General features: G+C 35.9%; 1 protein-coding gene across 1 annotated transcript in view; it reads right to left on the bottom strand.

The window, feature by feature from the left end:
- TRHDE (thyrotropin releasing hormone degrading enzyme) overlaps positions 1–15,318 on the bottom strand; it is a 379,106-nt gene that overhangs the window by 18,140 nt on the left and 345,648 nt on the right. Inside the window, exons 13-15 of the mRNA XM_042944643.1 lie at positions 14,811–14,958; positions 12,807–12,904; positions 12,229–12,336 (exon numbers count right to left, since the gene is read on the bottom strand). Of these exons, the coding sequence (XP_042800577.1) occupies positions 12,229–12,336; positions 12,807–12,904; positions 14,811–14,958 (354 nt within the window). The remainder of the gene's footprint in view (positions 1–12,228; positions 12,337–12,806; positions 12,905–14,810; positions 14,959–15,318) is intronic.

Here is a 15,318-nt window from a genome sequence, read left to right as displayed (position 1 = left end):
TAGAAGGGATCCTAAGAAATGAAGATGGGTTTTTTGCAGTGAATTTTAGGGATATCGCTACATAATTATTCTATTTTCATACCACTGACCATTCCCATGTATTTTACACATTTACAAAAAGAATTGGATGAAGACTGATGATAGTACTTTTGTCTGAATTTTGTGAGGAGTAAGAAGTGCCTTCTCAGTATCCCATTCTTGATAAAAACCTGAAGGATGAAGTTAAGGAAAGTTAAAAGTTCAACTGTGTCTCTGTGCCATTCCTTGATTTTCCATCAAAGAAAGAATAACAATGCAAAATGTTGATTACAAACCAAGTTTCAAATATGAGAGGCTGAAGATGTGTGTATGCATTTACTAGAGCTTTCATAATCCCTAACAAATTACCACCAATTTAGTGGCTTAAAACAACAGAAATGTATTCTCTCACATTTCCTATAGCCAGAAGTCTAAGATCAACGTGTCAGCGGGATCGCTTTCTTCTGGAGGCTCCACAGAATCTGTTCTATGCCTTCTTCTAGCTTCCTGTGCCTCCAGCAATCCTAGCCATCCCCAAGCTTGTAAATGAATTACTTCAATTTCTACCTTAGGGCTTACCCTAAATCCATGTGATCTCATTGCAAAATTCTTAATTACATCTGCAAAGACCCTATTTCCAAATAAGGTCATATTGATAGATAGTGTTTAGGATTTAAACCTATCTTTTATTAAACTTTTAAAAATTTATTCTTGAGAGAAAGAGAGAGGGCAGGGAAGGGGCAGAGAGAGAGGGAGAGAGAGAATCCCAAGCAGGCTCCACACTGCCAGCACAGAGCCTGATGTGGGGCTCAAACTCTTGAACTGTGAGATAGTGACCTTAGCCAAAATCAAGAGTCAGACGCTTAACTGACTGAGCCATTCAGGTGCCCCTAGACACATCTTTTAGAGGCCACCCTTCAACCCATGACAGTGTGTGCATGTGCTTTTATTTTTCCTGTTATGGCCAAGAAATTACAAGTCATCAAAGTTCTTTCTCACTTTTAGATATTTTCAAATATATATCAAAGAACAATATTTAATGCTTATAAAGCATTTTTCGTCAGCATTATCACAATACTAAGCATTATCACACTATCATTAGAAAGACTAACATGAATTATTTTCATTTTCATTTTGAGATAGAATGAATCATATATATAGAATCTATCCTAAGTCTTAATCACAAGGGGAAAAAATAAAAAGGGAATATTGTTATTATTGCTGAAGTGTTTCTCAGTGTTTATATTATTTTTGGAAAATGTAGAGGAAATTTCTTCTTTATCGTGGTTGGTAGCAGTTGTAATAAACCCGAACCGGAATCCGTTAGTATAATCTACTCTCAGTGAGTAAGTAAAAATGTTTTGGAAGCTGCAAATATTTCTGTTGGTGCTCCAGCTCTGGCTTAGTAAATAATAATGATCACTACTGTGAGTTAATCAACTTTGCTCCCTGTGTTGTCCATGTAAATCCATACTCACTTAGCACTTGTACTGTGACAAACAGGCAGGTGGTTAAAATAGAGCCATTCTATAAGTGATCAATAAGCATATCTTTTGACAGATGGCACAAAAGTTCAATAGCGTTATGCCCGAAATTGGTATAATATCAGGCAAACAATATGAGCATGATAGGAAGATTACTATTGGCAGAAATGGGGGCGAATACCAATCATACTGGAAAGAAAAACAGTTAAATTAAATCAAGTCACGTTCAAAAGCATGCTTTTGTAAAAATTAAAATACCTTAAAAAATATTATTGACTACTTGCCTCTACGCATGGCTGTAATATATATATATATATACATACATATATATATATATATATATATATATTTTAAATTTAAATGTTAGGAAAAAGTCAAAAGCGTCAGGAAAAAGAAAAGAAGCATAAGATTGTTTCTGAATTTTATATTAGAATATAAAATCGTTAATGTATTTAGATTAGAAACTAAATATGATGATAAGAAAATGAATAGAAATACGCACTTAATGAAGTTATATTAGCTCTTGAGGCAATTAAAGTCCCTGCTACACCAAAAAGTAAATTAAAAAAATACATCTAGATTAGTTAGTCCCTCAAGTAGGTAGGTCATTTAGTCAAATATTTTTCCCATGATGGACTGAACTCAACTAGCATGTACTGAATTCTCCAAATGGCCAGGAGAGGTGGTACTTTCAGTGTGATTCCAGAGAAACTTAGGAAAAGATAGATAATAAGGCCCTTGTTTCTATATAAGTGTAGCCACTACTTAAGTAATATATGACCTCTACTTATACAAATGACAAATCAGATAGGATTGCTGGTTATGAAGAAGATTTCTAGTTTGACAAAGGAATTCACACTTGTATTAATTCAGATAGCAGGCACACTTCCTACATTTCATATATGAGTTTTCTTCTATGTAGCTTTTCCAGAACACTTTTGTTTGGTAACACACTCCAATTTTAGAAGAGAGAATTCCTAAAGTTTTGATGAAGGTGCATAATCAATTAACTGGGATTTTTGCTCTCCTCAGCAAATATAAACACAACAAACATGATTAACTGAAAAAAAATTGCAAGATTTCTAAGGGTGTCCTTGGGTCAGTACATACTCTGCCTAAACAGCTAAACTTTTGGAAAGTACCAAGACTTTAATCTTGAGAAACAATGTTGAAGAAGGCCATTCTCGTACACTATGTCTTTTGTTTAACATCTCTTTTCTCCCTTTGCCTGAGGAATGTGTGTTTTTCCTGTAGGCGTCAGGTCAGCTGTCACTGCCAGAATGTCAGTCTCACTGACAGGTCAAATTGTCCTTTTCTTATAAATCTCCCTTCCAGCTTCTCAATACAGTTAAAATCTTATAGTGTTTCTTATGACATCCGATTAGTCACACTCTACTCCACTGGGCTATAAGCTCCAGGAAGGCAGAAACCGTTTCCTTTGGTTCATCATTGGATCTCTGGGGTCTTTCAGAATGATGCCTGAGATGCTCAAGATATAAGTGGTACTTGAGTCAAGTACTGTAAGAGTCTGAATTAATACTGATTAAGAATACGTATGACTATGGAAGAACTATGCTATACTACTTTATTTTAGAAATAAAGCTGAAAGTTAAAAACCAAGTCTGCTATCAACCAGATACACCGTTATCCAAATGTGGACCCAGGAACCTTGGTCCTGTACCACTGCATCCATCATGATGAGTGACGTAGCATGTTAAATATGTTGTGAAGGATGGTGATGATTTTTATGGTAATTGTGAATTATTCCAGAGATTATGACCTGAGCCGAAGTCGGACGCTTAACTGACTGAGCCACCCAGGTGCCCCTGCTTTGAGTTAAATTTTAAATACACATGAGAAAATCATAAAATCTATTTTGAACTAAACTTATTTTATAAGGCAAAATAGAGTGCAAATAGTTGTATTTTTCAAGGAGAAATGAGTGAAAGTAAAATTAAGAATTACACAGGTTTCTGGGGACATTTATAAGAATAAATTCTACACATATTTTAGACTACCATTTTTACATATTTATATCTACAGATAGATCTCCATCTTTAAATAGATTGTATTTATAGTGAAAAAGATTAATAATAAATTTAAAAATATGAAAATTGGTAGAGGAAATAAAACAATTTTAGAATACACTGGAAATGTTAAGCTTCAAGGGCTATAACTCATGTCTGGATTTTACCCAGCTGGTGTTCAATATTGTGATTTCTCAATTCTTCACCTTGAACTCTTTCCCTACGTTATATTCTCTCCCTAGACAAATTAATATATCTCTCATTCTTGCCATTTCTGCCCACATCCTAGTCCCATGGCCTTTAAAATGAGGTGTTCCTGTCTCTGCAGGTAAGACTTCTTAAAGAATATCTTTATTCATTATCCCTTTAAGGCTATAGGTAGTGTTACAGCAATTAAGTTCCACATTCTAAACTTTCATATAGATACTTCTCTTTTCATAAAAACCCTTCTTCCACTTTCCCTCATTTTCCAGGAGAAAGGCATATTTCTCATTCACTCATCTTGTATCTTCTGAGGATGCATTGTACTGCAATATCAAGTAAAAAGTCAAAATACTGATGTTGATATCTAGAAAATGACTTTTCAATTTTTGTTTTAATTCTTTGTTTCCACAAAATCTGAAGAAATGCCCAAGCAAATTGTCAGGTGATAATTTAAAAATTTTGGTGATCAATTCCTATGTAATTTTTGGCACAACACTCGGAAAGACAAAAGAAGTGTTACATTGCTATAATATAACACTTTCCATTCCTATCTATTTAGTTTTCTGTATAAAGTTTCTCGGTAATGGGGTGCCTAGGTGGCTCAGTTGGTTAAGGGTCCGACTTCGGCTCAGATCATGATCTCACAGTTCATGGGTTTGAGCCCCATGTTGGGCTCTGTGCTGACACCTCAGAGCCTGGAGCCTGTTTCAGATTCTGTCTCCCTCTCTCCCTGCCCCTCCCCCACTTGTGTGTGCGCTCTCTCTCTCTCTCTGTGTGTCTCAAAATAAATAAAACATATAAAAAAAAGTTCTTAAGTTTCTACTTTAACATAAAGCATGGTGAAACTTTTCTTATTCTAGCAGTGAGTAATATTTGTCTGTGAATATATAAACTGGGAAATAAAAAGGACAATCTCAAATTTTACATCTCTAACAATTTTTATTTTTATGTTTGGAGATTATTTATCAAAGTTTGCCATGTGTTTATGTTGATCAATTATATACAAGTAACATTATAATGAAAACTCAATTTAGAAAAAAAAATTAACACAGGATTTTATGACATGAAAAAACTATGTGTATGTGTGTGTCTGTATGTGTGATATGTGTTTCTTGTTGCAGAAAAGTATGATAGGGTGATCCAAAAGGATTTTCTAGCAAAAATATCCTATATTAGAATACAATTTGGTGAGAAAAGAATAATATAAAATGTGTGGCTATTAAGTAAGAACATAAATCATATTTTTAAATGGCTAATGGTAGGTATATAATAGCTAGGGTGTTTCAACTCCATTGGATACATTTAGAGTTTTGAAAGAATTTTGTTGAAAAATGTCTATTTACACTATACCGAAAGGTAAATCCTTGCAATTACTTTCACATATGGTGGAGAGTTTTTGAGGTAGACTTAAAAATGTTATCTTTGGCAATTCATATGTGTAAACGTTTGAGCTCTATTGGATTATTCTGGTGAATTGTCATGAATGCCTTCCTTTTTCCCCCTTTATATCCAAGCAATCATTAACTCCTCTCAGTCTTCCTTCCTCAGTCAAATATATCCATGTGGCTTCATTTCCACCACTAGCTCTCAGGGCTGCAAGGTTTCCCTGTCTCTCTGATCTAGTCAAATCCCCTATGACAGTCTCTCAGAACACCACATGTTTCTTGGTTGCGCTTCTCTGAGTTTCATTTTTAGTTTTGTATGATTACTCTGAACAATCCCTGTCTCCCTCCTACACTCTCTCCCTGCCCCCACCACAAACCTTTGGGGTATGTCACGGCATGAACCACATATTCCCAGTGCCAGGTAAGTAATGGGGCCGGCATTAGTTGAATGAAGGAACTTTGCCTTCCCAGTGTCTAGCATCTAGCACAGTTCCAACACAGAGTAGCTGCTCGATAGATACTTACCGAACACATGAATAACTGAAGACATACGCTTTAAGCTTTATAATAATCAAATAACTATATACCAATAATCAAAGGAGAACCAGAAGTTGACAAATCATAAGGAAGATGTATGATTTTATGTTCATGCACAGTAAGTATTAAATTTTGGACTGTTATATCTGATGTAAGCACTGATGATTTGGGGGCACTGCCCTTGCTTTAGAAACAAGGTTGAGACTTGGAGTAAACACTGACTCCTCTAAAGCCACAGCTGTCTAATGACAAACTAGGAGCAAACCTGATTCCTCACCCCTGCCCCCCACCCCCCTGCCCGAGGTTTGGGCAGCCCTGTCCTTTGCATTACTCCATACAGACTCCCTGCTGGGTTCACCTGTCTGCGAAATGCTTGTGCTGGTAACTGAGCACTAAAATGGCAGGTCTGGCTGGTATAACTTTGGCTTATGAAAACTTATCACAGGACAGTTTATAGTAAGAAGAATACAAAAAGCATCATAAAGAACAAAGGGAATAGGACCATAATAACTTGGGAACATGGACAATAAGTTAGGATCTATGTTTTTAGGGGAAGAAAACATGAAGTTTCTGAACCAGACACACAGACCGTAGCAAAAAGAGCCTTTTGTCTGTCCCCCTTTGTGTTCTCACATAAGAAAAGTGAACATTGATGGACAGAGGGAGACACAAAGGAAAGGACCTTAACTGGAGCTCTTTTCCTGTGAGATACAATGAGCTATGCCTGATGGAGGGACATGAGCAGCCAATTAAAGGGAGGGTGTACAAAGAAATATTTACCTAGAGGCCAAGCCAGGCAGTATTTCTTAAAGCAAGAGAAAAACGGCAAACGTACCCATTCTCTTAATTGAAGATCTCTATGGTAATATTTTGTTCCGTATTTTATGTTACAGGTCACATGCTTATAACCCCAAAACTTACAGAGAAGATCTGATATTGAAGCATTCTATACTGCTCTATTCTATACCTATTCCTACCTTCCCCATTGAAAACTAACACCACCAGGTTAGCCACTGTGTGGCTCAGTCCGTAGTTAAGCAGCCAACTCAGCTCAGGTCATGATCTCATGGTTGGTGGGATCAAGCCCCATGTCAGGTTCCATGCTGAAGGTTCGGAGCCCGCTTGGGATTCTTTCTCCCTGCCTCTCCCCCACTTGTGCACATGTGCATGTTCTCTCTCTCTCCCTCTCTTTCTCTCTCAAAATAAATAAACTTAAAAAAATAAATAAAACTCATACCATCTATTACACAGGGTATGGTCAAAACAGAGGGCAACTTCAAAGATGATTCATGTTTTATGATTTCCTATAAAAGCTAATTAATAAGCAGACATTCTTTTATATAATTCTCATGACTTGTTTGGTTACTAATATTATTGCCATTTTTCAGATGATGAAACCAAGTGATTTTCCTCAGGTCGTTCCATGGCACAGCTGAAATTTGATCACTAGTGTCTTTGACTTTGAAGACAGTAGCCTTTCCCTATACCTGTAGTTCCCAAAGCATAGTCCCCAGGCCAGCTGATTCAGCATCAGCATCATACTGAAACTTGTTATGGATACAAATGGTTGGGCCCCATTCAACCTACTGAATCAGAACTCTGGGGCTGGGGCCCAGCAAACTGTTTCACAGCTCTTCCCAATGATCCTTATACATGACCAGATTTGAGAACCACAGGCTGATTCCTGAGCACTACCTACATAAAACTGTTGCTTATACTCATTGTAGAGAGTCCTTGAGTTCTGAGAGTCCTTTCTTTGTTTTTTAATCCTTTTTTGAACATATATTACTGATATATGGTAATTTGATATACCACGACAGAATCACATGCAGTCTGGGAGTGGAGACCCAGATCCACTACCTATTGTTATATAATCTTGGCAAGTCATACAGCCTGTGTGAGTTTTAGATTTGTTTTCTATAAATATGAAATAAAAAGGAGATCATGCACAAAAAACAGTTAGTCCAACACCTGAAATGTACTAACCACTCAATACACAACTATACTTTTCATTATAATCATCATCATTAAAGACAATAGTATCAGTAACATAATTAATTGCATGAGTAGTGAAGTTTATGTATTATGTATGTTGCAAAGCACCAGAGAAGTTCCTCTACTTTATAATTTTTATTATGGAATGGCCTTAACTTTTCCATTTCAAAATAAATGTCCAATTCATTTCAATTCAATATGCATTTTTGATAGCCCATAATATATAAGGTATTCCACAGTTTCAGGATATTTTTAAATTTTTATTTATTTATTTTGAGAGAGAGAGAGACAGAGAGAGAGAGAATACAAGTGGAGCAGGGGCAGAGAGAGAGGAAGAGAGAGGATCCCAGGCAGGCTCCGCACCATTAGCACAGAGCCTGAAGCAGGGATCCATCTCATGAACCGTGAGAAATCAAGCTGAAATCAAGCTGAGTCAGACTTTTAACCCACTGAGTCACCTATGTACTCCCAAGATATTTTTTAAGTAAAGTGATGATACCAGTTATCAATTGAGATGTTAGGGAATGAATATCACTATTTATTGAATACTTTTTAAAATTCAATACTTGGGGCACCTGGGTGACTTAGTGGGTTGAGCGTCTGAGTCTTGATTTTGTCTCAGGTCCTGATCCCAGGATTGTGAGATCGAGCCCTGTGTAAGACGCCGTGTTGAGCGTGGATCCTGCTTAAGATTCTCTCTCTCTCTCTCTCTCTCTCTCTCTCTCTCTCTCTTTCTCTCCCTCCCTCTGCCCCTGGCCCTCACCCTACCCCTGAAATGAAATGAAATACTTTAAATCTTTACTCTGTATTGGCTTAAAGCTTTAAATATTACTTTTTGACATTATTTGAAAAATAACACTTTATCACAAAATTAAGAGGCTGTGTTATTGTGGACACACATTTAATTTAAGGTTAAATTTTTTATTAAATAAAACCCCACATTACCATATTGTCATCTCTGTATGGTTAAACTGTACAATCCCAATAGTGTTTTACTACAGAAATTTTAAATAATAATTCACCTGCAGTAATAATATAATCCCTATATTTTACTCAGTGAAGCTTATGCCAACTATTTCTTGTTTATTTGTACCAATCAGTGAAAGAAACCAATTTCTGTCCTTTTTATTATGTTTTTTATACATAAAAAGGCTATCATCTTGTCTTTTTTTTTTTTCAGAGTGCAATTTTCAGGTCTCACAACCTCCTCTTGCAGCTCGTGTTTTCAAGATCTTTTTATCATTTGTATTGTTCTCTACTGAATGGTTGGCAATTTGTCTCTTTTCTGAAATGTGGTGTTCTGCTGAACTCAGTGCCCAAATCACAGCCTAACAAGACCTGAATGTAGCTCATCCATTTTTATGCATGACATCACCATTACAATTCAACACACTGGAGCATTTGAATATATTAACAGGGACCAGAATGTCGACTCATTCAATTTATCATTCACTGTAATTCTTGAATTTTTCTCTCTCTCTCTGCTGCTACCATCCTCTAGCTTTTCAATGCACATTTTGGTTCCATTACCTTTCCCTGCACCAACTTTCAAATCCATTCTATTTTCTTAAATCCAATGTCACTGACTTGACCTACCTCCCCAGCATATCAAGATGAGGTCGTAAAGTAGCACAGCACCCCAGATTTGCAATCTCTGCTAATTCCATGACTCAGTGTCCTTTTGGCTTATTAGCATAAATATACAGCATCTCCCAGGGCTTTTTTTAAAGATGGTTTTTAATGTTCCCATTAAACACAAACAAGGAAACAGACAAAACTGCCTGGTGTATTACTTCAGGAACATTTAAAAAGAAACCTTGTCTTCTTCATTGATTCAATTTAAGAAAGTTAAATTCAGCATCAACTACAGGATTACACTATTGTTTTAATATTAAGCTGTCAGCAAAAAAAAAAATACAGATTAAATCTCTGATCTTCACACACAGGTGAGTACCAGCCAGCCTTACTGCAGGAGGTCACTTATGTATGTAGTGACATGTCATATGGTTGGCTGAGCAAATCTTAGTAAACGCAGAGTTAGTTCCACTTAGTATGTTTACTTACCCAGCTGTAGAAGAAAGCAAAGCAGAGAATATAAAAATGATGAAGGAAATAACAAAAGAACCATAAAGTATTAGACCCCAATTTAATTATTTTACCATAAATAAATGGCACAGTTATCAAAACTGAAATGAGCTGACTACTTCCATGTAAACTTTCATTTATAAGGGAATTTTGGGAGTGATGGATTGTTCAAATTCACAAGTCAAAACGGGCTGCACTCATTAAACTAGGCATCAGTCCATGTGCCTTCCTTCCGCTTGGGATCCCCGTCTACCCACCATAGGGACTCGGGCACTTGCCCCTGCCTCCAGCCTGCCCTTGCCCATCCATCAGGATCCTGCTCACTCCTCAGGAGGATGAATGTGATTCTTCCAAGGCAGCAATCCTCCTTTCTTGGTGTTCACACCCTGTCCTAGCTCTTGCTTCAAAGAACAATTATCTGTTTATAGAGCTGTACTTTCTCCTCATTTTAAGCTCTCCCTCTTCTCTTTGCTTTCTGCCACAAGCTGGTATTGAGAGTTGCTCAGTAAAATTTTGCTAAATACATGAACTATTAAAAAAAATAGCATTTTCTCAATAGCTGTAGTTTTAAATGTACTAAGTGGGGTGCCTGGGTGGCTCAGTCAGTTGGACATCCAACTTCAGCTCAGGTCATGATCTCATGGTCCGTGAGTTTGAGCCCCGCATTGGGCTCTGTGCTGTCAGCCTGGAGCCTGGAACTCACTTTGGATTCTGTGTCTCCCTCTCTCTCTGTGCCCCCCAACTTATGCTTGCTCTCTGTCTCTCAGAAATGAATAAATGTTAAAAAAATTGAAAGGTACTAAGTTATAGTAGGCTTAATTACTCTCTATAGAAATGACATTAATGCAATGGTGAATGTGTTATTTTAATAAAATGTTAAGAATACATTTTAACTTGGGTAAATTCATTAAAGGGTTAACAAACAAATATTGGGTCTGAGAAAAGGCATGTGTAGCAAAATGAAACAAATAAACAAATGAATAATCAAAAAATGGAAGAAAATAGAGACCACAATATTTAAATAATATCTTTCAACTTTTCTTCTCATATGTATTTATGATTATGTATCTTATTATGGATGTATTGATTTTGGATAAATTTTTATGTGTTTATCATTCAACTATATGCGTTAGAATTAAAGAAGGTAGTAGAAAAAAAGGAAAAAAAGTTTCCACTTTACTATTTTCAAGTTTAATAGTTTTCAGAAGACTTCACAAAAAGGATAATCATTAGTAAAAGTTAATAAATGAAAATGTTTTTGTTCTAGAGAAGACTGGTGACAGATTTAATCACTGTCAAGTACATGATGGATCAATTGAAAGATGATAGTGATAAAATATTTTCCTTCTTGGCTCAGGGTAAGACCAGAAACAGTTCACTTAAAGAGCAAAAAGGACCATGATAAAGAAGGTGAGATAGTAGGACAAATTATTCAGTATGCAGTGAAAGATTTCTTGCACAGATTTTTAAAGTAGGATTGCTATGCTCTGATCTGGAGTCAGGTAGATACTACATTTAAACCTAGGTCACTTTCGACAAGACAAAAACCAATTTGTTTCCTAAGCAGGTTATACTCTCTGTGGTTCTCTATGCTCACCTAGACCAAGTCCCTTTCTCTGTTCCCATGGAGTCATCCCAGACACTCAGATCAGGGACAAGCCCATCGTGGCTTGCAAAATAGAACCACCTGAATAAAACTCTCCCCTAGCTTCCACCCCTCTGAGCTCACTCTCCTTAACACAGGGGCCAAAGACTGGGAAAGAGCGATTATAAATTGCCCAAAGTGTAATAAGAAATGGAACATCAACGTCCTTGGAAATATAAAGACACATAAGAAGGGTTAAAAACTGTAGTGAAAAGATCATGATCCTCAATTTTTTTATGCTTAATATTCTTTTCATTAACATTAACAAGTGACATTTAGAATAATATTTTTTTTATCAAAGGCAGTTCTATCAAACAATTTTAACATCGCATTATGTACTAAAATCCTATATTGTGAAATTCCAAGATAAGATACAGGTTTGAGGTCTCTGTCAAGGGTCACCAAAAGAGTAAAGATCTTTTTTATAACCTTTTTGGTTTTAGTTTTTAATATTAACGTTTGTTATGCTACTTCACTTACATCATATGCTCACAGTGTTTTATGAATAAATACCACAACCTTTGTAAAGAACCTTAGAATTTGGCCTAAATAAAATGATTTTGTTCTCACGGAATAGCAAAGCTATCCAAATTCAAAATAAGCTGACACCTTATCTATGAGAATAAGGGCCTACATTAAGAAAGTTAGTTTAAAACTCTACAAAATGTTCCAAAAATAAGTGTATTGTGGCTTTTGTGCTGTTACCTTGTAAGCTGTGAACCTGAAACACGGCTTTGCAGGGTTTTTCCTTGTCTTGTTTTTCTCCAGTTGATAAAAGCAATGTATCAACCGAGAATCTGAGAGCAGTATTAAATCATATCAGAAATATAGGATTTGGTTCAATTTACCTGTTCCTGTTGCTGGAAATCCAATCTGAAATAAGTGTTGATGCCTGCTGATGACAGTGCTTGTTGCCAAAACTGCACGCCAGCATTATAACTTCTCGACGTAGCTCTCTAGGTACCATCAAAAGGAAAAACAATTAAAATGCAGTGTTATTATCCGGAGAGAAAGGATAACTTATTACATAAGCCATAGAGAAGTAAATAATCAGCACAAAAATAATTTTCAGATACAGAAATCCTATTTTGCTAAGGAAGAGATGGTTAGGCAGAGTAGAAGTTATGCATACTAAAAAGTCTTCTCTGGAAACAATAATACAGTGAGGGGCATGGGTTCGAATCTCCCCTTTACTAATAAAGGATGATCTTATATTAAAACACGACAAAGACATGCTTTTGTTCTCAGTGCCAGGTAGTGGAAACTGTGCACTGATGAGTACATCAGCAGGCCTCCCAGTAAAGGGAAATGAAAGATGCAGAATGAGAGACAGATCATCTCATGCTGCTGAAGTCACCATGGTACTACAAGTATGCTATTGTACAGCTCTGGGGGAAAAGAAGCGAATAAGAAAATAAAACAGTACTCATGTTGGTAGGATGCTTGAACAAGAGATCCATTAAAATTGTTTTTTGGCCATCCAAGCTTGATGTATGTTGCTGCAACTTGCTTTAAAATATATTCCTAAATGGGGGTTAGAGGACAAAAAGATAATGTCAGTCTCAAACGTCTCCATGCTGATAATTAAAATTATATAATAAGATTAAAATATTTTCTAAAGAAGCCTTCTTTAAAATATCAGTAAAATAATGGGCATGATAAATGCTCTACTTTTATTTAGCTTAGTATTTCAAATATAGAAAATAAGGATAAAATACAATCGCAATGGTGGAAGACTACTTCTTATTTCCTATTGAATGATTAAGTAATTTGCACTATTAAATATTTTAGATGACAATTTTTATAGCACAACAAGGAAACTGAGGAATATTGATAATGTCATCCATGCACGCACATGCACAAATGTGGGTAGATACAGCTTATGAAAATAAGCACCAAACTTTTATGCATTTCATGTCAACAGAGCACATCGAATGCAAAACAGTTAGGTAAGCACAGCCAATAGCCTGGCATTGTTGAACCTGACATACTCAGAACGCTCTGCAGTAAAAAATATGGCATTTCAAAGTCAACAATCCATTGAGCTAATGATATATTTAAATATTAGAGAGCAATGTAAAATATGCTCTCCTCACTTTAATGTGGTCCTTGAATTTTGTCAAAGGAATGAAAGCACTGAAATTACAGTAAAAGCAATTCTCAACTTTTACTGAAATTGAGGTGTCTGACATGAAATATTATTCCAAAGTACAAATATACACAAAAATGTATTTTACTTTTATAGAAGTTTAACATTGCAGTGTCTCTGTGTTGAGAGCAAAGAGAGGTGTAATAAGTCTTTCTCTAGCAGATAAAAGTTATACCGTAGCTGTAAAGACACATTTTGTTTTGCATGTGTGTTGTAAGGGATTAGACAAAACTAATGACAATGAACAGGCAAGCCAGGATTATTTCAATTAAAAAAAATATTAAAACAGAGGCATTTTCATGCAGACTTAGAAGAAGAAAACAAGAAGCAACTCTGATAGCCATCAGACAATTTACAGAGTGCTAATAAATAGATTTCATGCCATGGCAATCTAGTCTCGAGTCATTCCAAACATGTAGGCTAATCAGCAGAGCCAGTGTGTCATAAAAAATGGGATGATTTTACAAAACACAGGGCAGGCTGCTAAGATAACCGAAGGGAACCAAAGGGTGCTCAAAGATGATAGGAGGCACAGAGACACAGTCTCATATGCAAAGCCTCGCTGTGATAAGAAATTTAGGAACCAAAAACTCATTAGCCATAGTTAATCCCAATCTTATTCAAAATGGTTATTAAATCAGATTAGGCGGTGTCTACAGTGCAGTTTGCGTTTATCAGGCTGCAGTTTAGGAAATCTAGTCAGGTAACATTTTGGAATGTTTGTCATGTCTTCATGTCTATTTGGATTATCTATTGTTTGCTCTCCTGTATCCCCTTGGACCCAATTATGAATGGGCTTTCGCCTCAATGTTGATCTTATCCTTGTTAATTAAGGAAGTGAATTGAATTCACTATGCCCTTTTGGATAAAAATAATGACTAAGAATCTTTACTGAAACTGTCTATATTCTGTTAAGATCTTTGGGATCCCTCTACCCAGGGTAAGTCCTTTGTGAACACAGAGCCCTTTAACTCTTGGAAAGTAAGTTAGAACTTTAAGGATTTGCCATGTATATTTGTTCTTTTTTTTTTTTTTAATATTTGTTCTTAAATTCTGAGTCATGTAAGCTTAATTGACACTTTTAGGCCAGAATAAAAAGTAGCTTGTATTAAATTTTTTCTTCAAGTAATTATCATCAGTGTTGCACGGAAAATCAGGACAAAAATGGTAACACAAATTCGAAGAAGGAACGCAAATGACTCAGGATCAGTTACATAAAGTAGATAATGAGACAACAGTTCATCATCTGAAAATAAGAAAGAAGAAAATATGTCTTTTTACATTGAAGACATTGTATTTCTCCATGCGGTCCAGTAATTTATCTAGAGGATAGAGAGCTCGGCTGGCAGCATGCCAAGGAAGAAAATCCTTCTCCTCAGACAGGTATCTGATAATCTCCAGGGGGATATGCTGAGGCAAAGAGCCAGCTCTGTACAGTGAAAAAGTTAAAGTTAATTATTTGCAGGAAATATACATGATGATGCAAAACTGAAGATTTCACTTATGCAAATAAAAGGCAGAAAGCAAGATTCATCACAGTATAAAGAAGCCATACCCAGGGCCATAAAAATAAAATTACTCACTTTTTAAATATAGTCCTACTTAGGATGCCATGTACCTTAATATATACAGAGTTAGAGAGTTAAAAATTTACATACACCAAAATATCAGAATGCATATTTTTTAAAAGGAAAGAATTCCGGAATTTAAATAAAATCAACTCTAGGTACTTTCCTTCACAGAAACTCTTCAGAGGCCATATGTAATTGAAAATAATTGATTACTGAAA

This window comes from Panthera leo, chromosome B4 (genome assembly GCF_018350215.1).
Source record: "Panthera leo isolate Ple1 chromosome B4, P.leo_Ple1_pat1.1, whole genome shotgun sequence".
NCBI lineage: Eukaryota > Metazoa > Chordata > Mammalia > Carnivora > Felidae > Panthera > Panthera leo.
This window is presented reverse-complemented; position numbering and strand designations above follow the sequence as displayed.